At 49.6% G+C, this 24,536-nt stretch overlaps 2 protein-coding genes across 4 annotated transcripts in view; one reads left to right on the plus strand and one right to left on the minus strand.

Moving 5' to 3' along the window:
- SYCP1 (synaptonemal complex protein 1) overlaps window positions 1-11,046 on the plus strand; it is a 71,405-nt gene extending 60,359 nt beyond the window's left edge. Inside the window, 3 exon segments of the mRNA XM_030561805.1 lie at window positions 9,853-9,996; window positions 10,406-10,492; window positions 10,581-11,046. Coding sequence (XP_030417665.1) covers window positions 9,853-9,996; window positions 10,406-10,492; window positions 10,581-10,724 — 375 coding nt within the window. The 3' untranslated portion in view covers window positions 10,725-11,046.
- A 3,107-nt stretch (window positions 11,047-14,153) lies between these two features.
- LOC115651632 overlaps window positions 14,154-24,536 on the minus strand; it is a 28,016-nt gene continuing 17,633 nt past the window's right edge. For all 3 annotated transcript variants that reach the window (XM_030562723.1, XM_030562722.1, XM_030562724.1), the window contains exon 4: window positions 14,154-15,464. In XM_030562723.1, the coding sequence (XP_030418583.1) occupies window positions 15,232-15,464 (233 nt within the window). In that variant the 3' untranslated portion in view covers window positions 14,154-15,231. The remainder of the gene's footprint in view (window positions 15,465-24,536) is intronic.

The raw sequence follows: 24,536 nt of genomic DNA on the forward strand, positions 1-24,536 counted from the left end.
CTTCCGTGCCAACGGCACCGTGGCCAGAGGGCTAGTTTAAGTCGGATCGCCCGGCACCGACACCTGCTGCGGCACCGATGACGTCGGCACCGTCGATCCCGGTCCCGCAAGGGCCGTAGAATCCGGTGCCTGACGGCTCCCAGGCACGCGCCGTGGTTGAGCTCCTGTTCCAGCTGCTTCCATCGGCGCCGTCGATTCCAGTCCCACAAGGGCTATCGAATCCGGTGCCCGACGGCTCCCCGGCACGCGCCGTGGTTGAGCGTATTACTCCCGCTGCTTCAGTGCTGACGGCACCCCAGCCAGACGGCTTATATAACTCGGTTCTCCCGGCACCGGCACCTACCGAAGCTCTGATGACCTCGGTACCGTGGATCCCGGCCCCACGAGGGCCGTCGAATCCGGTGCCTGACAGCTCCCCAGTACGCACTGTGGTTGAGCCTGCTGTTCCCTGCGCGCCGGAGATGTTACCAACGGCGAGGGCTCTCAGTGCCATGACGGAGTCAGTGCTGCCTGACCCGGGCACCGCCGGTACGGGTAATACAGTCTCTTCAAGGGACTGTCCCCTGTCAGTACAGCAGAGCGGCACCGTCCATGATCACGGTCCCGCCGGCACGCCGGACACCACTGGCAGTCCCGGTACTGTTTTCCTCGGTACTGGTCACACTCGCTGCACCGGTCGGTATCCCGTTCGCCGACCCGCTATCGGCACCGTTCCGACATCTGGCACCGGGGCAGGTACCTTGACTCCTGTAGCTCTTCTCCGAGCCTCGAGATCTCGGTCGACCTCCCGACACCGTTCTGGTTGCGGGTCTGGATCTCGTTCCAGGTACCGATACCCCTCCCGATGCCGGTCCCCGGTGCCGAGTTGGGCAAGGTCCGAGTGAGTCAGAGACTCGGCCCGTGCCTTCTTTTAGTACCTCCATGGCCATCCGGACACGCATCCGTGTCATCCCATATGCGCAGATTTTATGCTCAGGACCACGATCCTGATATCATGGCCAGCGGGCGCCAGCCCCGAAGCAGAAAGAGCCTTGGCGAATGCAAGGTGTACTCTGCAGGGGCCCTGCGCCTCTGGGTAACAAAGCAACAAGCCTTGCTTAGCTGCGATAATTATAGCACCTGGGTGGAGGAGTTTCTCCCTCGAACCTCCCACCTAGAGTTCGCTGCCGTCTTGGAGGACGGGGGACAGAATTTACCCTTTGTTGGTACAGGCATCTTCGCGGCAGAGACAGCCCAGACTGCGAAGCCTGCTGGACAATAGGGTCCTAATGCGTCTCAGCGTGTATACGCTTGCGACCAACCGCAGGCCTTTATGGCCCCAGCCGCCATACTCTGTGCCTAGCCAGAGGCAGAACTCTGGAAAACGGCGAGGCCAAGGTGGCCGCAGACAAACGTCAGGCCCCCTAAAAAGCCAGAGTCGAGGTCCCTCGCAATTACCACTGGGACCAAAGACGGACCTTCCAAGGTTCGTCGGAGGGCGGTGTACCAGTCGCAAGACGGGATCCTGATCCCCCTTTCTCCTGGCATGGCCCCAGTTACTTTTAGATCGCTGGGTCCTGCGCACGATGGAGCATAGGTACCACCTTTAAATTGCTCCAGCCCTGTCCCCCTTCAGCGGACGAAAGGGGCTAGGGGTTTTACTCCCGTTATGCCCTAGTTCCCCACTCGAACACAGGTCTCAGACCTCCCTGGTCCTGCATGGACTCAGCCGGTTGGGGATAAGGTTGAAGTTCTGCATGGTATCCCTGGGAACCATTATTCCATCCTTGCCTCCTGGGGGCTACTATGCCGCCCTGGATAGGAAGGACGCGTACTTTAGCAATGCCATCTTCCCTCCGCACGGGAGATGCCTCCGCTTTATAGCCAGCGGTGAATACTCCCGGTTTACGGCCATAGTCGCCGCCTACCGTAGCTATGTCGGATATGCGTTTTTCCGTATTGGGACGATTCGCTTATCCGAGGAGACTCTGACACACAACCCACTCAGCCGTGGGCATCGTCACGGTCTTATTCACAGATCAAGGCCTGATGATTACTATAGAGCAATCCACTCTGGTTCCCACGCAGAGGTTGGGCTTCCTAGGGGCTATCTTGGTCTCCTACCTAGCCGGAGCCTGCTTATCGCAACTGCGGTTTTAGGCGATGGCATCAATCATCTGAGGTCTGAAGGCTTTCCCAACGACCTCAGCTCGTTCTTGTCTCAGTCTCCTGGGTCCATGGTTGCCCGCAAGTTTGTAACCAAACACGCCAAGCTCCGCCTCCGTCCTCTCCAAGTCTGGCCCACCTCGGCGTACCGCTTGGACAGGGAGCCAATGGTCATGGTAGTCACCGTTCCCTCGAACGCCTTAGGCTCCCTAGAGTGGTGGCTAACCCCCTCCTTGGTGTGGACAGGATGCGGTTTCATCCGCCCCAGCCCTCACTGCCCCTGACGGCGGACGCATCATCTCTCTGCTCGAGTGCTCATGGTCACCTCCGAGCTTAAGGCCTTCGGTCTTCTAGAGAGCTGGCATTCCTCATTAATGCCCCAAAAATCAGAGTAGTCCGCCTGGCGTGCCAGGGGTTCCAGCGGCAGCTGCGAGGCCGTTGTATCTCGGTGTTTACAGCCAACACAATGGCCAGGTGCTTCATAAGCATTCAGGGGGGACATAGTCCTCCCCCCTTTTTTGTCAGGAGGCCATCCATTTCCGGGTCTTTTGCATGGCCCGCTCGATGGAGCTGGCGACGTCCTTTCTCCCAGGCGTTCGGAACGTCTTATCTCTTTGACTCAGCAGGTCTTTCCTGTCTTACGAGTCATCACTCTGCCCCATGTGAGGCGTCCCGCTTTCCGGAAGTGGAAATGGTTCCTCACACAGACCTGTTCGCTCACCGCGAGTGCAGGAAATGCCAGGTGTCCTGCTCCTTCCAAGGTCTCTCCTCGGAATCGATCTTGGACGCATTCCTGATACCGTGGAACGGCCAACTGCATTATGCCTTCCCGCTGTTCCCACTGGTTCGTTACGTCCTGCTCAAATTCCGCAGGGGCGGAGCGTGCGTCATCATGATCACTCCAGAGTGGTCCAGGCAGCACTGACATACCACGTTGCTCGGCCTGTCAGCCCAGACCTCATCACTCAGGGCAATGACAGGCTTCGTCACTCGGACCTGCAGCCTCTTCGCCTCACGGTGGCTCCTGCGTACCTGAGTTGGGGTGACAGGCAGCCTTCCACCTGGTCAACGTACCGAGCCAGGTGGAAGCGTTTCCTTTACAGCTGCAGTACGCTCGATCTTGCTCCTGCTGAGGTCTCGATCCCCTCTATCTGGCCTGCCTCTGGCCTTCAGCGGCAGGATCTGGCGGTATCATCGCTGAGGATACTCTCAGCAGCCGTCCCTACCTTCCAGCAGGCTAAGATGGACGTTCAGTGTCCCACGCTCTATGGGTTCGAGGTCCCTCAAGGGCTTGGAGCGCTTGCACCCTCGGGTGCGCCGCCCAGCCCCGCCCTGGGGCCTCAACCTAGTCTTGGCCAGACGGGTCTCTGAGATCAGAGCTCTTACGAAGGTTCCACAAAGACAAGGTGCAGTTGCGACCGCACCCGGCTTTCCTCCCTAAGGTGTTTTGGCCTTTCATGTTACCCGCAGCTCAACGCAATGGGCATAACCTTTGCACTCCTTGGACATCTGTGGAGTGCTCGCATTATCTTGTGCTGACAGAATCATTTCCTAAGGTGCCCCAGCTCTGCCCCGGTAGCGGGCCAAAGGGAGGGCTTGCTTGTTTTCCTCTCAGAGGATCTCATCTTGGGTGATGGCGGACATCCCCACTTGTTCTGATTTGGCTCATATTTCACCAAGCCACATCACCGTGCATTCTACCAGGGCTCAGGCTTCATCTGCCGCCTTGCTGGCTCGTGTTTCTACCCACGAGACCTGTCGCGAAGCTCCATTGGTCCTCGGTCCTTACCTTTGCTTCGCAGTATGCCCTGGTTCAGCAGTCAAGAGAGGCTGTAGCCTCTGGCTCGGCAGTTTTATTCTGCCACATTTCACTCCGACCCCACCGCCTTTGTAAGGCTTGGGATTCACCTAACTGGAATGGATATGAGCAATCACTCGAAGAAGAAAAGACGGTTACTCACCTTTGTAACTGTTGTTCTTCGAGATGTGTTGCTCATATCCATTCCACACCCGCCCTCCTTCCCCACTGTCGGAGTAGCCGGCAAGAAGGAACTGAGGAGCGGGTGGGCCGGCAGGAGTATATATGGAGCGCCATGGTGGCGCCACTCTAGGGGGCAACCTGCCGGCCCACTGAGTTGCTAGGGTAAAAGTTTTCCGACGAATGTGCACGCGCGGCGCGTACACCTAACTGGAATGGATATGAGCAACACATCTCGAAGAACAACAGTTACAAAGGTGAGTAACCGTCTTTTCTCCAAGTTTTAAATTCTGTCTGACCTGTAGACTGTCAATACCAGTCTCAGATGGTCACTCGCAGTGTGTCCGTTGTCTGGTAAAGCGAGACATCGCACAGAAGTGCCACCACTTTAAAAAGCTGACAGCGAGGACTAGGAAAGCTAGGGATCTCCAGTTAAAACTTATGATGATGGAGAAATCCCTTTAACCTGCTTCTGATCCTGAGCACAGGACCCCTTCCCGCTATCACTCACCCGCAGCAGCATTGGACATGGGATCCTCTTCAAAAACAGCTGTAAAGGGCCCAGTCCCACAGAAAGCCACAAAAAAGCGGTCTCAATCCTCACCTCAGTTAGAATCACCTCAGTAAAGGTGATCTGTGACCACCAAATCTGCTCCAGTACTGTCGGCACCGAGAGCTCTGGACTGAGAGGCACTGGGATGGCCCAAGGAGCAGACTAGCTTTAAGACAGGCACACTTAATAAAGCTAAGCCTGCTACCTTGGCACCGAGCAGTGCAATGGTGCCACCTGCTGCACCAATACATTGCAGCAAGTCTACAGCACCGGCAGCAATCACAGTGATTTCGAACCAAAGCTTTCCTCTTCTGTTGGCACCGAGCATACCCATGCTGCAGCAGTTTGTTAGCCAGGCAGACTTCTTCATCACGTCTACTCTAAGAACACCTCTCTTTGGTACTGACGGTACCCCAGCTAGACCAGAGCCAAGCCTTACTAATACACCTGCTCACTCAGCCCCTCCTCTCTCCAGTGAGAAGGAGAAGGAAGTTGGGGCAGGAATGTATACCTCTCACCATTGCTCTCCCAAACCTGGACCCTCACAACAGCAGGACATAGCGTGGCAACCTCCGCAATGGGTGCATCCCCCACAGTCCTCCTACTGAACTGGCCATATTGGGACCCCTGGGTGTTATACAGAACCCAGAACATGCAGCCCTCCAACCCTTCCAGGTCCAGAACACCAAGATCACAGATATCACCTTCACCTTCTTCCCCAGCCTCCCCAGAAGCTCTCGAGGAGGAAGCAGAAGCAATTGAAGAGTCACCAGATGGCGACACCATCCCACCCACCCACATTTCCTCTTCGTCTCCTGATGAAACAATAATGCCTCCTCCACCTACATCAGGCAATGACTTTAAATCCTTCCAGGAATTATTTAAATAAGTGGCTGACTCCCTCGACATTCCCTTGGCAGAGCTGCCGGAGACACAGCATAAACTGACAGATGTTCTCCATACATTTCCTATTGCCAAGATTGCACTACCCATCAATGCTGCCATTATGGACCCAGCAAAAACTGTCTGGCAGACACCAGCTACAGCTCCACCTTCTTGAAAAAGATCAGACAGGAAGTACTATGTCCTAGCTAAGGGAGCCAAGTTTTTGTTCACTCACCCTGCCCCTAATTCATTGGTGGGGGAGGCGGTTATTCAAAGGGGAAAGCAACATCTGGCTAGGACCACCCCTTATGATAAAGATTGGAATCTCCTAGACCTCTTTGGCAGGTCCTGTTCCTCAGCGACCCTTCAGTTTCACATGGCCAGTAACACCGAATAGTCTGCTAAGTACACACACAACATTTTTGCACAAATTACAACTTTTATTGACCATCTTCCAACAGATAAAAAATAACAATATAAAGCTAACATAACAGAGGGCTCCTTCATTGCCAGAACAACCTTACAGGCTTCCTTGGACTCTGTTGACATGGCAGCCCCCGCTCCATCGCCACATCCATAGTCATGTGGAGGATGTCCTGGCTCCATCTTTTAGACTTCCCCAAGGAAGTTCAGGCAACAGTAGAGGACTTACCTTTCAAAGGTCAAAAACTGTTGCGGAAGGCACAGATGCAACTTTACATGCACTCAAGGATTCCCATGCCACATTAAAAACCCTAGGAATATATGCCCCTGAGAACAAAAAGAAACATGGCAGATTTTATACCCAATGCTTCTCCGTATGCACAACCTCAAAGAGATTATGACCAGCACTGCAAACAATGTCCAATGAGATGCCAACAAGCCCCAGAGCAATCATCGACGTCTCAACCATCCACTTCCAGACAAGCATTTTGAAGTGTTGATCGAGGACACGAGAGCCCCACATACTCAACTGCAGGTCTAAGCACTTAGACCTGATTATCAGTGATTTCAGTTCTAATGATCATTTAACCAACCAAAAGACTCTCTATGGAGCTGTAACAGGGTCAGCACCCATCTTTCATGGGCACCCCCTTTTCTTTGGCCAATAGTGCCTGCAAACACCGTTCTTTTCATGGAGGGGCACCCATCTCTCATGGATGGCCTCCTTTCTCTTGGTTAGGTGTAAGCCTGCTTTTCTTTTTTGGTCTTACATCAGGCTGGTGCCTGCCCTCACAAGCACCTCCCTGGCCGCCAGTTCTCTTGGCTGGTCTTCGGCAGCTCAAGCCACACAAGCTGTCCCCCCTTCCGGGGTACACAGTCCAAGTTTCTCACCCCTGGTATGGGGCTATAGCTCTAAGGCTTCTTCCCTGAGGCACTGCCTTTTTCAACCACCCAGCTAGGGCCCATCTTGGTAACCTCAGCTAGTGTCCTTTTTAGCAGCCCTCCCATCTTGGTAGTCTCTCCTGATCTGGCCAGGTCCTGAGCTCAGTACCCCAGGCTCAGCCTGCCCACACTGACCTTTTCATGGTCCTGCTGCTACTCTATCCAGCCAGCCAAGCACCTGGTCTTTGGCAGCCTTCGCTGGGCTCAGATCTTTCTGGAGAGCTCTCTACTTGTCTATTAAACCCTAAGCACTGATCTGTCCACATGACCTCATTGCTTCCAGCCTTGTTTTCCTGGTATCTCCTTGTAGCAGGATGCTGGTACAAAAGCACCTAATTAGCCCCTGCCCAGTCAGCGCCAATCAAGGGAAGCAGATTGGAGCTAATGGGAAAAACCTGATGCTGGCCTGAGGATTGGCAATACCTGCTGGCCTGACAAGCTTAGGGCTATAAAGGCTGGGAGGGAGCCTGAAGGCAGGGGGCAGCTAGGGAGAAGTCAATCAGGAAGGGAAGTGGAGGCCTCCTAGCTGAAGGCTGACTGCCTGTAAAGGAGGTGACTAATCCTGTAAAGCTTGTATATAGACAGACATTGGTGGTGGGATAACCTTAAGTAAATAAAGACACAGGTGTTGCACAACCCTGAAACTTCTCTGAGCCTTATAGGGGGCCCCAAGTGGGCCCCAGGAAGAGAGGCAGGTCATGGACCCTGTTACACCTCTCCATAACAATCCTGCAGGGAACATGGGCCCTCTGATTCCAGTTCCACTTATTATGATTAATCGTTCCTATTTTGCACAACATTTTAATATAATAATTAAAAAACAAATAATTGATGCCAAGACCCCTACTCTGTATCCCCTGAACCAGAAGTTGCTAGCACATAGTCAAGCTGGAGTCTTGTCTTTACCACAGAATCTGCTGGTTGCATAGTCTTTGAGATAGTTTGGTCTCCTCAAGAGGCAACCACACCAGAAGTGACCTATATCTGTCTTCCTGTTAACAAGTCTAGCAAACTCGCTCTCTTTTGAGTCTCTGCCCTCTTGGTGTGGCCTCTGGATAGTTCTCTGTCATTGTATTATGTGATAATTTATGTATTACTATAGATTCGCTCCGGGTGTTGTGTCTCCTGGTTCACAGATGGCTGTTGTTCTTCAGATCACTTGTCCCCTTGGCATAGTCACCTCATATGACCTTTGTGCCACTGTGCTCCTCTGTGATGAACTGGGAATGTTCTTAATGTTTTCTCTGAATACTGTGTTGGTGCCTCAGTGTCCCCTATGCAGTTCTTAAGTATCTGGGTGGTGGAATAAGGGTGTATGCTTGCTGCAGAGCAAAGGGCCAGTGTGCACTCTGTCTCCTAGCAACTGATGGCCTGGGCCACTCCCAGAGGTGAAAGTAAGCCAGTACGGTCCAGTATGGCATACCGGCAAGAGCCAATACACCGTGCCAGACCGCACCAGCTTCCACGGCGGGGATTGAAAGGGCTCAGAGCTCCCCGCTGCTGCGAGCAGCCCAGAGCCCTTTGAATGTCGCCCGCGGCTCTGTTGGCTGGAGCTGGGGCCCGGATTTAAAGGGCTCAGAGCTCCCTGCAGCTGCGGGCAGCCCAGACCCCTTTGAATTCCTGCCGCAGCTCCAGCGGCTGGGTTGGGGTCCGGATTTAAAGGGCTCAGAGCTCCCCGCTGCTGCGGGCAGCCCAGAGCCCTTTAAATCCTGCCCGCAGCTCTGGCGGACGGGCTGGGGCCGGGATTTAAAGGGCTCAGGGCTCCCCACAGCGGCAGGAGCTCTGGGTCCTTTAAATCCCGGCCTCAGTCCGGCAAAGCTCGGGGTTCTCCACGGTGTCTGGAGCCCTGGGCCCTTTAATTTGCCCCTGAGCCCCGGGGGCTCCCAAACACCTTTTCAGCTGGGAGCCCCTGGTTGATTTAAAGGCCCTGGGGCTCCCAGCCACAGACGGTGCCTTAGGGCCTTTAAATCTTGAGAGGCACCGCCTCTTCCGGTTGAGGCCACGCTCCCCTCAGGACTCCAGAAGTACCGGTAAGTCCCGTAAGTTACTTTCACCCCAGCCCCTCCCCTGCAAAGGTGCCAACTTAAGGTGTTGGAGACAAAGAAATCAGATGGCCTGCTGGCTCGGAAAGAGACAAAGGCCAGAAAGGAGGGGCTGGAGGAGGTTTTCAGTCTGGAGCTGGCTAGGGACGAGGAGTGAAGTGCAGACATGGGTGTCTGGCTCACTGCCCCCCAAAATGGATCCGGCTGAGGGGTCCGGTTCTCTGTACCTACAAGCTCTGTTTTAGACTGTCTTCCTGTCATCAAATAAACCTCTGTTTTACTGGCTGGCTGAGAGTCACGTCTGACCGTGAAGTGGGTGTGCAGGAGCCTGTGGCTTCCCCAGGACCCCGCCTGGATGGACTTGCTGTGCGAAGTGCACGATGTGATGCAGTAGGGACTGTCTGTGTGGGGAGTGGGAGAGCAGGGGAGGACTTTAGGGGATGGACGATGCCAGGGCCTGTAACCTGAGCTAGGTAAGGGAGGGGAAAGGTCAACACCTTTGTCCCCTTCATATGCTGAATGCTCCAAGGAGAGACCCAGGAGATGAAGCCGTGTGAGCTTCTTGCCCTGGAGACAGTCTGCTCCAAGGGAGAGGAGGCTCCCCAAAGTCCTGCCTGGCTTGGTGGGGAGCAGTTCCAGAGCATCGCCCGGGGACTCTGTGACACCCTGACAACTCCTTTAGTCCACTCTGTCTCACTAATATCTGTGTCCTTACAGGAGTACCTGTTATGGAGGAGAGACCAGGAAAACATGGGCCCTCTGACTCCAGTTCCACAAATCATGATACAACTCAGACTCTGTACTCTGCTCTGGATTTGGTTCTCCATTTATGAAATTAGTGTAACAACATAATCTTAAATATTTTGGGTTTTTTTCTCCCCCAGACATATACTGTGAAGACTCCTCCAAAATATAAATTGCAAAGAGAAAGCACGAATCCACTTTCAGAAGAAGACATGAAGAAAAAAAGAAAAGTGCTTTTAGAGCTGGATACTCACTCAGATAGCTCAGAACACAATGACCTCCTGGTAAAAATTTCAGAATGTATAGCGTCTATCACTGTTTATTCTGTGTACACTCTTCGCTGTATCTCAGAATGTGTGCCTGCCATTCAGGGTATCATATACTGTACAAAATAAAAATATGTATGCGTATGTATATTTAAGAAGTAACTCAGATTGTTAGTTTATGTGTACATAATAACTCTAGAACATGATCAGGGCATGTCTACAGAAACATTATATATTCAGTTAATCATTGCAATTGCACTAAATTCTAATATCTCTGGCATTTGACTGAATGTTGTTGAATTCATCAAGATGTATAGTAGTTTTTGAACATTCTTTTTTCATGACTGAATGTTAATAAATATAGTAACATAGAAAACATATATAGTTTATTATGTCTTTGATTATGTAATTTTCTTTTTAATTTAAGAGCATAGTCTCAGAGGAAGAAATGTTTAAAAAGCTGTACAAAAATTGTCCTCAAGCTTCTCGCTTATGTGTCATGACACCGAAAAAGGTATCTTCTTAACTTTACTTCAGATCAAACTACATACTTGAAAGATTTGGTTACAAAAATAAATTGATAGTTTTATTTTCATTCTTAGATATCAACTCCATCAACCATAAAATCTACTGGTGCTGCACTGAAACTTACAGCTATGAGAAAGATGCGAGAGACTGGATGGACTGCAGTTTCTAAAATGGATAGGAAAAAAAAAATAAAAGAAGCTGAAAAACTCTTTGCCTAAAATTAAAACTGAGCAATCAGTTAGGAATTTTCTGTTAATATAAAATCTTTTGCAGTAGAATTTATTAATCCTACACAGTTAGCACTTGCAGCATATTACTAGTTTAGGGCTAAATCCTGGAAGTGCTATATTTGTGGAACTCCTGTTGATTTCATTGTGGTTACTTTGTTCCACCACACAGTCCTCTGGAGGACTCTTCACATTGGGTTTACACCATCATAAAACAACATAAACCTGGGAATAAATTTGGCCCATTTATGTTTTGAAAATTGATAGGAAAAAATAATGTATAGTGTGTTAAAATGGAAAAATATGTTGCAAAATTGTTTAGTCATTTAAAATCAGTTTTTGTTCTTTTAAAGTTTACTGTCACTTTTGCAGTATTTTATCCATAAGAGTATTGTTTTATTTTTATTGAGATTGTTGAACTACATTCAGTTGAATACTTATATTTGAATTCACTTCTTCTTTTTTGTTCTTTTGATGTATTCTTTACAAATATTCTTTTAAAGTAGTTGGTTGAGGCATTAGCCTGGTTTTCAGTTTGTAACAGTATTGAAACATTTAAGTGTTGAACTTCTAACAATATTGATTCAAATCTTATTTCTTTTGCTTTTTAGGAATCTAGTTTTATAATAAATGCCATATGTAAACTTGTTCTTTCAGATTACTGAAAACACACTTTCCAAATGTCATTAAACAGTTAATCTAAAAAAAGTTCGAGAAAGTGTTAGGCTAAATAACAAGGAGTCCAGTGGCACCTTAAAGACTAACAGATTTATTTGGGCATAAGCTTTTGTGGGTAAAAAACCTCACTTCTTCAGATGCATGGAGTGAAAATTACAGATGCAGGCATTATATAATGACACATGAAGAGAAGGGAGTTACCTCACAAATGGAGAACCAGTGTTGACAGGGCCAATTCGATCGGGGTGGATGTAGTCCACTCCCAATAATAGATAGGAGGTGTCAGTTCCAGGAGAGGCACCTCCTGGCTAAATGCTTACTATAAAATGATGAGCTCATCAGTAGTCAAGTTAGCACTAAACAAGTCTTAAAGCAAAAATGTTCATATTCAGGTAGCAGAGAATTATCCTAATTTGATCTCTGAATGTAAATAGATCCACAAATATCAAGGAAAATAAAAATCTTTGGATGAAACCTTGGCCCCATAGAAGTTAATTGCAAAAATCCCATTGATTTCATTGGCACCAGAATTTCACTAGTCTAGAAATTATTATTATTAGTTTTTGTTTGTTTGTATTAGCATAGCACTTAGGATCATTAGTCATGAACTAGGACTCCATTGTGCCAGGCAGTGTACAATCACGGAACAAAAAGATGGTCCCTGCTCCAAATAGTTTATAATCTAAGTATAAAACAAGAAATAGATGGAGAAAAGCAAACAGAGGAGTACATGGTCAGCATGATAGATGGTAGTCTCAGCACATCAGCAACCTAATTGTCAGTTTTTTGTATTGCTTGTTTGGGGTTTTAGGTTTTTTTTGTATTGCCTAAAAAAGGAGTCTAAGGAAGGCTTGAAAAGATAATTCAATAGTTTGTGGATGTTTATGGGGAGCTCCCCACTCCCCAACTGAGGAGCAGAATGGGAGAAAGCATAGAGGTGCTTGTTTGAAAATTTAACAAGTGGGTTATGGAGGCTGGTATCATAGGTTGATCAGAGGCGGGAACCAACATATCAATAGTGGATGAGAGATAAGTACATAAGAATCACCATACTGGGTTACACCAATGGTCCATTTTAGCTCTGTCTTCTGACAGTAGCCAGTGCCAGATGTTTCAGAGAGAGTGAACAAGGCAGAACAGTTTATTGAGTGATCCATCCCCTGTTGTCCAGTCCTAGCTTCTAGCAGCTAACGGTTTAGGGACACCTAGAGCATGGGGCTGAGTTCCTGAACATCTTGGTTAATAACTATTGATGGACCTATCCCCCATGAATTTATCTAATTCTTTTTTGAACCCAGCTGTACTTTTGGCCTTCACAGAATTCCTTGGTAATAAATTCCACAGATTAACTGTGCATGTATGGAGAAGTACTTCCTTATGTTTTTTTTTTTAAATCTGTGGCCTGGTTCATGTGTTGACCCTTGAGTCTTGTGTTATGCGAAGAGGTAAATAACACTTCCTTATTCACTTTCTGCACACCATTCATGATTTTATAAACTTCTATCATATCCGCCCTTAGTCATCTCTTTTACAAGCTGACAGTCCCAGTCTTTTGAATTTCTTCTCAGATGGAAGCTGTTCCATACCCCTAATCATTTTTGTTGTCCTTCTTTGTATTTTTCCCAATTCTAATATATCTTCTTTGTGATGGGATGACCAGAATTGCATGCAGTATTTAAGGTATTGGTGTACCATGAATTGATAAAGTGGCATTATGATATTTTCTGTCGTACTATCTATCCCTTTCCTAATGATTCCTAACATTGTTAGCTTTTTTGACTGCTGCTGCTGCACATCAAGTAAATGGCTTCAGAAAACTATCTGAACAATGACTCCAAGATGTCTTTCTTGAGTGGTAACAGCTAGTTTAGAACCCATCATTTTTGTATGTATAGTTGGGATTATATTTTCCAGTGTGCATTTCTTTGCATTTATCAACACTGAATTTCATCTGCCATTTTGTTGCCCAGGCACCCAGGTTTATGAGATCCCTTTATAATTCTTTGCAGTCAGCTTTGAACTTCACTATCTAGAGTAATTTTGTATCATCTGCAAACTTTGCCACCTCCCTTGTAGGGTGGTGATAGGCTATGAAGTATAGACAAGTAGCCTTTCTTTGATGCTTTAGAGAAGGAGGAGCCAATGGAGGCATGCAAAGAGAGAGTTGACATAGTGAAAGTGAAGGGCTAGGAAAATGATCTTTGTCGAAGCATTCTGAATCCATGTGAGCAGGGCAGGGCCAGAGAGAAGGCTCTTGCAGTAACTGTGATTTAAGATGATGAGAGCCGAGACAAGAGTTTTAGCTGTGAAGGTGAGTAGGAAAGGCTGTGTCTTAGGGCTTCTCTACACGGGCAATTTACAGCGCTGCAACTTTCTCGTTCAGGTCTTATTGAGATTTTTTTTTTTTTTAGAGCGCTGGGTCCATACAAGCCACGTTAAAGCACTGCCGCGGCAGCAGTTTAGTGTTGCCAGTGTAGACTAGCTCTTAGAAACGTTAGGCAGAAAGAATCTGCAAGTTTTAGACATAGCCTTGTTTTGAGGACCTAGAGACAGGTTTGGATCAAATACAACACATGGGTTATGGGTCTGAGTGGCAGGCAAGATACTGCTATTGTCTTCAGTTAATCAAAACTCACACTGACTTCACTGGGATCATCATTTCACTCTGTCTAGAAATTAGGCTGCAAACTTTGGTCCTGATATATTGCCTATTGAGCAATGATGCTTATGTCATTATAACTGTTCCAGTGCATAAAGCTGAAGCAGATAAACATTTAACAGAAGGGGATTTAAAAGATGTACAAAATATCTTCAGAATGTTGTGACTGGAATATAGGGAGTGTCCCAGCTTTTGAGTAGTCAGGGTCATTTGCAGACAGGTTTTTTTTTTTTTTACAGGAAAGTAGTGACTTGACATACGGAATATTGTGTTCTACTCTAGTTTTTTTCAGTATGTATATTTTTTAACAGATATATTAGAAAGCAATGCACAGACCCTCTTATAACACAGACAGCAGCAGTTTCCTAGTGACTAATCTCTCTAAATACTGTAAAATTCTCTTTTAACCTTTGCCAAATACATTAATTAATTTTTTAGAGCCATGTATGTGGGCTTTGACTCAAAATGAACTATTTCCCTTCAATCAGTTAGTTTGTTGACAGTCAAAACCACCTATGGATATGGGTATTAGTATTGATACATCTGTAGCTGCTTTGCAACAAAAAAATTAATCCCCTCCACCCTTAAATATAAAATGTGAAATCCTGGCTGCATTAGTTTTGCCATTGACTTTAATGCAGTCCAGATTTCACCTAGGGCTCCGAGTATCTGCTATTAATTACCATTTCATTTCAAAACAGACAAGAGATAGTTTTGAGTGCTGCCATTTTTGATCTATTCAACAACAGAGATACCTAATTTCAGAGACCGTTCTAAAAATGTGAACCTTAATTACTCACTGAGCTTGCTAGGGAACTAAGAATAGTGGTTGGCCTGGCTCTTTTATGACCCAGTTATAAATCCATGCATATAATAATTTTGCAGCAGTAAGATTAAGATTTAAAATCCATGTTTAAACTTTACTAATTTTATGTTTTTGTTATATCCCTGCATACCTTAGGCGAGTCACTTCACCTCTCTGTGATTCAGTTTCCCCATTATTAATATGTGGATAACAATACTTGCCTCCTTTGGGAAGTGGATTCAGGTCTATTGATTAAGAGCTAGTATAATTATTAATATTGTAATAAAATGCTACTTAAAAACTAATATGACAACTAATTAAAGAGATTGCTCTATACTACTGTCATTATTACTACATTATGAGTGTTGTGTTGGTGACTGAAATCTATCAAAGGTTGGGGAAAGTCCTTTATAATTTTCACCAGATAAAATTTCAAGTCTGAACTTCCCAGATCTGGCGCCAAATGGTAAGTATTCAGGTTGAAGCTCATCATCATCCAGTACAGTCATATTGGGGTTATAAACCCTTGGTGCATCATATAGTCCTCCTGATATCATCAGTGTGTCATCTGGAGTAGTGTATATGTCAGCTGTAAAATATTGAAAGCATTATTAAACATTATTAAAGTACTGTGGGGAGAAATGTAGCATATTCAAGCAAATCACAAGACCTAAAATCTTCACTGGGCAAAGATGTAGTCACGTTGTACTACTGTTTTGTGTATCTGTGGATTGACTATATATATTAAAGTAAAAATGGAAATATAAACAACCATCATTGTTCCAGGCAGTAATCCAAATAGCATAGGAGGCAAATGAAAAATAGTAAATGAAAAATTAGCGAATCTACTACTTTATAATCTGTGTTTTGATTTGTACATTCTTCAAGTAGTAAAGTGGTAGAAATTATCTGTTTCTAACAAATTGTCAAGCTGATCAGAGTATTAATAAAATAACCTTAAATAAAGGAATAGAAGTACCAGAAAACACTGAAAGAATGCTAGGTTGTTTTGGGTGAATGGCATTAAAAAAGAGGGGGTATGATAAATGTAGAAGTACTTTGACAAATCTTCACATGTTTTAATGGAATATTTTCTCAGTCAAGACCTGAATGAGAGACCACTCAGATGTGTCATTTTAACACAGGATTTTATTAAATCCTTAATTGCCAGCCAGCTGCCCTTTCAATAGTCCATGAAAGATGTTATAGTAAGTACAAAAATATTACTATTATTACATGGGACTATGGGTTTATTTGTATCCATTTAGTCAGGAATTCAAGAAAATTATATTATTGTACCATTATCTGCAGGAAGTATAAGCAGCACAGGCATATCTCTAGCTGTCATTTTCTCAGTGCTTGTATGTGTTAGCTATAGAAAGAAATATTTGGATGATTCTCTGTCAATGGCTTTCTAATTCAAATTTATATTAGTGATTCTGTTGACATCAATTTATTAGGCATATTTGCGATTCACTTCCTTTAACTCAGCTAATTTATACCTGAAGTACATACACATGATACATTTGTTATACTACTTTTTATTTCGTGAACTTAATCCACCTAACCAGTTCTCGGGAGGACATAGCCTTTCTGAACCTGATCTCTAAAGCATCTCACCAACTAGAAATAGGCACAGTTTGAAAACTATAACCCCATTGTACCTGCAGATACTAAATAATTACATGTTTTCAGTAAGTGACCCTAATTACCAATGAAAAATTCTGATAAAATGAATTATCAAATTTATTATCCAAAAATAAGTTGCTGGTGTTGAAAGTGTAGTCTCATTTGCATTTGTCACCATTGCTATAGTCAGTAGAAGACAAAACGATACAAAACAAAAGGACTAGAGATAAAGAGCATTGAAAGGGAAATATTTCTTAATTATTCTGGGGACTTTCTCACTAATCCATCCCTATTGTAAGTTAAATAAATATATTAGAAGATTTCCAGATTTATTTGTAGGATAATGTGCCAGTACAAAGGATTCTTTGGCTTGTTACAATGTCATCAGTAGCTCTGAAGATTCTCTCTAATTATACACTGTGGCAAGATTAACAAGCAGTTCTTCTTCGAGTGATTGCTCATATCCATTCCAGTTAGGTGTACGCGCCGCGCGTGCACATTCGTCGGAAAACTTTTACCCTAGCCACTCAGTGGGCCGGCAGGTCGCCCCCTAGAGTGGCGCCACCATGGCGCTCCATATATACTCCTGCCGGCCCACCCGCTCCTCAGTTCCTTCTTACCGCCCGTGTCGGTCGTTGGAACAGTGGAGCGCGGCTTAGCTGACCTCCACTTCCCTAGCTACTCGTTTTCTCGTATATAATTATGCAGTTATAACACTTTTATATATATATATTTGTATGGTTATACGTTTTTCCTTTGCTAACATGGTTAGTTTAGTTAGCGGGGTTCAGGAAGTAGCCCTTCCATGAGCCCAGTGCCGGAGCCATGCATGGCTCACCAGATTTTCAAAAGGGGCCCGGCTTACCAGAAGCCGCGGCCGAAGAGAGATCTACATGACTCCTGTTTGAAGAATCACACTTGACAGATAAGTGCCCCATTTGCAAGGCTTTTAAGCCGAGAACAAAAAGGTGCGGGACTTTCACTTGCCCCTCCACCTTGGGCGCGGAGCGATGTTCAAGCGGCGGGCAGAAGCGCCTCCTCGGCACCGGACCCCGCCGGTACCACCAAGGCCTTCCGGCACCGACCGTCGCCGGCACCGATGTCGACTCGGCACCGTTCCCTTCTTCCGAGGTCGAGAGAGTCTACGATTCCTGCTGGTGCCTGGCGGCTCCCCGGCACGCGCCGTGGTTGAGCCCCCTGCTCCCGCTACTTCCGTGCCACCTGCATCGCAGCCAGAGAGCTCGCCTCAGTTGCGTTATCCGGCCTGCAGAGGCACCGATGACTTCGGCTCCGTCGATTCCAGTCCCCCAGGACCAGGGAATCCGGTGCCTGGCAGCTCCCCGGCTCGCGCCGTGGTAGAGCTTACTGCTCCTGCTGCTTCTGTGTCAGCTGCACCACAGCTAGACAGCTCGTCTAAGATGGCTCGCCCGGCGCCGACGACGTCGGCACCGTCGATCCCGGTCCCACGAGGGCCGTAGAATCCGGTGCCTGACGGCTCCCCGGCACGCGCCGTGGTTGAGCGTATTGCTCCTGCTGCTTCCGTGCCAGCGGCACCGCAGCCAGAGAGCTCGTCTAGTCGGATCGCCATGCGCTGACACCTACTACGGCACCGATGACGTCGTCACCGTCGATCCCGGTCCCATAAGGGCCGTAGAATCCGGTGCCTGACGGCTCCCCGGCACGCGCCGTGGTTGAGCGTATTGCTCCTGCTGCTTCCGTGCCAGCGGCACCGCAGCCAGAGAGCTCGTCTAGTCGGATCGCCCGGCGCCGACGCCTGCTACGGCACCGATGACGTCGTCACCGTCGATCCCGGTCCCACAAGGGCCGTGGAATCCGGTGCCTGACGGCTCCCCGGCACGCGCCGTGGTTGAGCGTTTGCTCCGGCTGCTTCCGTGCCAACGGCACCGCAGCCTGAGGGCTCGTCTACGTCGGATCGCCCGGCACCGACACCTGCTGCGGCACCGATGGCGTCGGCACCGTCGATCCCGGTCCCACACGGGCCGTAGAATCCGGTGCCTGACGGCTCCCCGGCACGCGCCGTGGTTGAGCGTATTGCTCCGGCTGCTTCCGTGCCAACGGCACCGCAGCCAGAGCTCGTCTACGTCGGATCGCCCGGCACCGACACCTGCTGCGGCACCGATGACGTCGGCACCGTCGATCCCGGTCCCGCAAGGGCCATAGTATCCGGTGCCTGACGGCTCCCCGGCACGCGCCGTGGTTGAGCGTATTGCTCCGGCTGCTTCCGTGCCAACGGCACCGCAGCCAGAGCTCGTCTACGTCGGATCGCCCGGCACCGACACCTGCTGCGGCACCGATGACGTCGGCACCGTCGATCCCGGTCCCGCAAGGGCCATAGTATCCGGTGCCTGACAGCTCCCCGGCGCGCGCCGTGGTCGAGCTACTTCTCCGGCTGCTTCCGTGCCCACGGCACCGCGGCCAGAGGGCTAGTCTAAGTCGGATCGCCCGGCACCGACACCTGCTTCGGCACCGTCGATCCCGGTCCCGCAAGGGCCGTAGAATCCGGTGTCCGACGGCTCCCCGGCACGCGCCGTGGTTGAGCGTATTACTCCCGCTGCTTCAGTGCTGACGGCACCCCAGCCAGACGGCTTATCTAACTCGGTTCTCCCGGCACCGGCACCTACCGAAGCTCTGATGACCTCGGTACCATGGATCCCGGCCCCACGAGGGCCGTCGAATCCGGTGCCTGACAGCTCCCCAGTACGCACTGTGGTTGAGCCTGCTGTTCCCTGCGCGCCGGAGATGTTACCAACGGCGAGGGCTCTCAGTGCCATGACGGAGTCAGTGCTGCCTGACCCGGGCACCGCCGGTACGGGTAATACAGTCTCTTCAAGGGACTGTCCCCTGTCAGTACAGCAGAGCGGCACCGTCTATGATCACGGTCCCGCAGACGCGCCAAGTCCTGTCGGCACACCGGACACCACTGGCAGTCCCGGTACTGTTTTCCTCGGTACGGGTCACACTCACTGCACCGGTCGGTATCCCGTTCGCCGACCCGCTATCGGCACCGTTCCGACATCTGGCACCGGGGCAGGTACCTTGACTCCTGTAGCTCTTCTCCGAGCCTCGAGATCTCGGTCGACCTCCCGACACCGTTCTGGTTGCGGGTCTGGATCTCGTTCCAGGTACCGATACGCCTCCCGATGCCGGTCCCCGGTGCCGAGTTGGGCACGGTCCGAGTGAGTCAGGGACTCGGCCCGTGCCCTCTTTTAGTACCTCCATGGCCGTCCGGACACGCATCCGTGTCACCCCATATGCGCGGATTTTATGCTCAGGACCACGATCCTGATATCATGGCCAGCGGGCGCCAGCCCCGAAGCGGAAAGAGCCTTGGCGAATGCAAGGTGTACTCTGCAGGGGCCCTGCACCTCTGGGGTGCGAAGCAACAAGCCTTGCTTAGCTGCGATACTTATAGCACCTGGGTGGAGGAGTTTCTCCCTCGAACCTCCCACCTAGAGTTCGCTGCCGTCTTGGAGGACGGGGGAAAGGATTTACCCTTTGTTGGTAAAGGCATCTTCGCGGCAGAGACAGCCCCAGACTGCGAAGCCTGCTGGACAATAGGGTCCTAATGCGTCTCAGCATGTATACGCCTGCGACCAAACGCAGGCCTTTATGGCCCCAGCCGCCATACTCTGTGCCTAGCCAGAGGCAGAACTCTGGAAAACGGCAAGGCCAAGGTGGTCGCAGACAAACGTCAGGCCCCCTAAAAAGCCAAAGTCGAGGTCCCTCGCAATTACCACTGGGACCAAAGACGGACCTTCCAAGGTTCACCGGAGGGCGGTGTACCAGTCGCAGGACGGGATCCTGATCCCGCTTTCTCCTGGCATGGCCCCAGTTACTTTTAGGTCGCTGGGTCCTGCGCACGATGGAGCATAGGTACCACCTTAAAATTGCTCCAGCCCTGTCCCCCTTCAGCGGACAAAAGGGGCTAGCGGTTTTACTCCCGTTATGCCCTAGTCCCCCACTCGACCACAGGTCAGACCTTCCTGGTCCTGCATGGACTCAACCGGTTTGGGATAAGGTTGAAGTTCTGCATGGTATCCCTGGGAACCATTATTCCATCCTTGCCTCCGGGGGGCTACTATGCCGCCCTGGATAGGAAGGACGCGTACTTTTGCAATGCCATCTTCCCTCCGCATGGGAGATGCCTCCCCTTTATAGCCAGCGGTGAATACTCCCGGTTTACGGCCATAGTCGCCGCCTACCGTAGCTATGTCGGATATGCGTTTTTCCGTATTGGGACGATTCGCTTATCCGAGGAGACTCTGACACACAACCCACTCAGCCGTGGGCATCGTCACGGTCTTATTCACAGATCAAGGCCTGATGATTACTATAGAGCAATCCACTCTGGTTCCCACGCAGAGGTTGGGCTTCCTAGGGGCTATCTTGGTCTCCTACCTAGCCGGAGCCTGCTTATCGCAACTGCGGTTTTAGGCGATGGCATCAATCATCTGAGGTCTGAAGGCTTTCCCAACGACCTCAGCTCGTTCTTGTCTCAGTCTCCTGGGTCCATGGTTGCCCGCAAGTTTGTAACCAAACACGCCAAGCTCCGCCTCCGTCCTCTCCAAGTCTGGCCCACCTCGGCGTACCGCTTGGACAGGGAGCCAATGGTCATGGTAGTCACCGTTCCCTCGAACGCCTTAGGCTCCCTAGAGTGGTGGCTAACCCCCTCCTTGGTGTGGACAGGATGCGGTTTCATCCGCCCCAGCCCTCACTGCCCCTGACGGCGGACGCATCATCTCTCTGCTCGAGTGCTCATGGTCACCTCCGAGCTTAAGGCCTTCGGTCTTCTAGAGAGCTGGCATTCCTCATTAATGCCCCAAAAATCAGAGTAGTCCGCCTGGCGTGCCAGGGGTTCCAGCGGCAGCTGCGAGGCCGTTGTATCTCGGTGTTTACAGCCAACACAATGGCCAGGTGCTTCATAAGCATTCAGGGGGGACATAGTCCTCCCCCCTTTTTTGTCAGGAGGCCATCCATTTCCGGGTCTTTTGCATGGCCCGCTCGATGGAGCTGGCGACGTCCTTTCTCCCAGGCGTTCGGAACGTCTTATCTCTTTGACTCAGCAGGTCTTTCCTGTCTTACGAGTCATCACTCTGCCCCATGTGAGGCGTCCCGCTTTCCGGAAGTGGAAATGGTTCCTCACACAGACCTGTTCGCTCACCGCGAGTGCAGGAAATGCCAGGTGTCCTGCTCCTTCCAAGGTCTCTCCTCGGAATCGATCTTGGACGCATTCCTGATACCGTGGAACGGCCAACTGCATTATGCCTTCCCGCTGTTCCCACTGGTTCGTTACGTCCTGCTCAAATTCCGCAGGGGCGGAGCGTGCGTCATCATGATCACTCCAGAGTGGTCCAGGCAGCACTGACATACCACGTTGCTCGGCCTGTCAGCCCAGACCTCATCACTCAGGGCAATGACAGGCTTCGTCACTCGGACCTGCAGCCTCTTCGCCTCACGGTGGCTCCTGCGTACCTGAGTTGGGGTGACAGGCAGCCTTCCACCTGGTCAACGTACCGAGCCAGGTGGAAGCGTTTCCTTTACAGCTGCAGTACGCTCGATCTTGCTCCTGCTGAGGTCTCGATCCCCTCTTTCTGGCCTGCCTCTGGCCTTTAGCGGCAGGATCTGGCGGTATCATCGCTGAGGATACGCTCAGCAGCCGTCCCTACCTTCCAGCAGGCTAAGATGGACGTTCAGTGTCCCACGCTCTATGGGTTCGAGGTCCCTCAAGGGCTTGGAGCGCTTGCACCCTCGGGTGCGCCGCCCAGCCCCGCCCTGGGGCCTCAACCTAGTCTTGGCCAGACGGGTCTCTGAGATCAGAGCTCTTACGAAGGTTCCACAAAGACAAGGTGCAGTTGTGACCGCACCCGGCTTTCCTCCCTAAGGTGTTTTGGCCTTTCATGTTACCCACAGCTCAACGCAATGGGCATAACCTTTGCACTCCTTGGACATCTGTGGAGTGCTCGCATTATCTTGTGCTGACAGAATCATTTCCTAAGGTGCCCCAGCTCTGCCCCGGTAGCGGGCCAAAGGGAGGGCTTGCTTGTTTTCCTCTCAGAGGATCTCATCTTGGGTGATGGCGGACATCCCCACTTGTTCTGATTTGGCTCATATTTCACCAAGCCACATCACCGTGCATTCTACCAGGGCTCAGGCTTCATCTGCCGCCTTGCTGGCTCGTGTTTCTACCCACGAGACCTGTCGCGAAGCTCCATTGGTCCTCGGTCCTTACCTTTGCTTCGCAGTATGCCCTGGTTCAGCAGTCAAGGGAGGCTGTAGCCTCTGGCTCGGCAGTTTTATTCTGCCATATTTCACTCCGACCCCACCGCCTTTGTAAGGCTTGGGATTCACCTAACTGGAATGGATATGAGCAATCACTCGAAGAAGAAAAGACGGTTACTCACCTTTGTAACTGTTGTTCTTCGAGATGTGTTGCTCATATCCATTCCGCACCCGCCCTCCTTCCCCACTGTCGGAGTAGCCGGCAAGAAGGAACTGAGGAGCGGGTGGGCCGGCAGGAGTATATATGGAGCGCCATGGTGGCGCCACTCTAGGGGGCGACCTGCCGGCCCACTGAGTGGCTAGGGTAAAAGTTTTCCGACGAATGTGCACGCGCGGCGCGTACACCTAACTGGAATGGATATGAGCAACACATCTCGAAGAACAACAGTTACAAAGGTGAGTAACCGTCTTATTTTTGCCAAAACGGTCACTGGTTGTCTTTTCAGTTCCCATTTCATTTAAAGTTATGGAACTATAAGCCTTCCATTAATGAAATATGCTCCAGTGGATGTAAGCCAAGATTCTGTAACAAAAAGCCCCTGGTACCCATATGCTTTCTTGCTTTTATAAATGACAAATATTATTTGCTGCTATTCCTTCTGCTGTGAAAGCACTGGTGCTAATGTTGACACTGGGTGAGCTGTGTGTGTCATGCATTCTCTGGCCTTGTCTTTACTGCTGAAAAAGTTGTTTTACCTTGGGATAACTAAAGCTATCTTGATATAAGCACGCAGTAAAAATAGGGCACTTTGGTTTTACTGCAAGGTAAACTAGGTGAGGTCAATGCCAGATGGAAGTATAATGCTAACCTCTCTAGTTTATCTTGAAGTAAAACTAAAGTGCCTGGTTTTTATTGTGTTTCCAGTCTGAATTTGGCTAGCTGTTTTAAGCATCTAAAGATGCAGATACATGCCTAATGGTGTCTTTTTTTAAAGCCCCTAAGCAGGTTAGATGTCTAAATACCTTTGAAAATCTGGCCCTACCTGTTTAAGGATTTTTCATTGTTGCTATTTCATTTAACATAATTAATTTAATTTAAACATAAAACACACACAAATATTAAGTATAATAATATACATTCTTCGAGTGCTTGCTCATAACCATTCCAGTTAGGTGTGTGCGCGCTGTGTGCACATTCATTGGAAGACTTTTACCCTAGCAACACTCGGTGGGCCGGCAGGGTGCCCCCTGGAGTGGCGCCGCTATGGCGCTTGATATATACCCCTGCCAGCCCATCCGTCCCTCAGTTCCTTCTTACCGCTCGTGTCGGTCGTTGGAACAGTGGAGCGTGGCTTAGCTGATCCCCACCTCCCTAGCTATTCGCTCGTTTATATAGTTATTGTGTATATAGTTAGATTTTCTATAGTTCCAGTTAACTTTGTTTTAGTAGTTATTGTAGTAGTTTTTGTATATAGTTAAAGAAGATCGGGGCTTAGCCCCTTCTCCTCACCCGATACCGGGGCCCATGCCCAGTTCACTGGGCTTCAAACCCTGCGCGGCCTGTCATAGGCCGATGCCCACAGGAGACCCGCACGACTCCTGTTTAAAGTGTTTGGGCGAATCCCACCTCGCGGACAAGTGCCGAATTTGCAAGGCTTTCAAGCCCTGGACAAAAAAGGAACGGGACATTCGCCTGAAGCAACTTTTGATGGAGGCAGCTCTAACTCCTCCATCTTCGGCACTGTCTGCAGCACTGGGGACAAGTGCCTCCTCCGTGCAGGAATGCACGGCT

This window comes from Gopherus evgoodei, chromosome 4 (assembly GCF_007399415.2).
Source record: "Gopherus evgoodei ecotype Sinaloan lineage chromosome 4, rGopEvg1_v1.p, whole genome shotgun sequence".
Classification (NCBI taxonomy): Eukaryota; Metazoa; Chordata; order Testudines; family Testudinidae; genus Gopherus; species Gopherus evgoodei.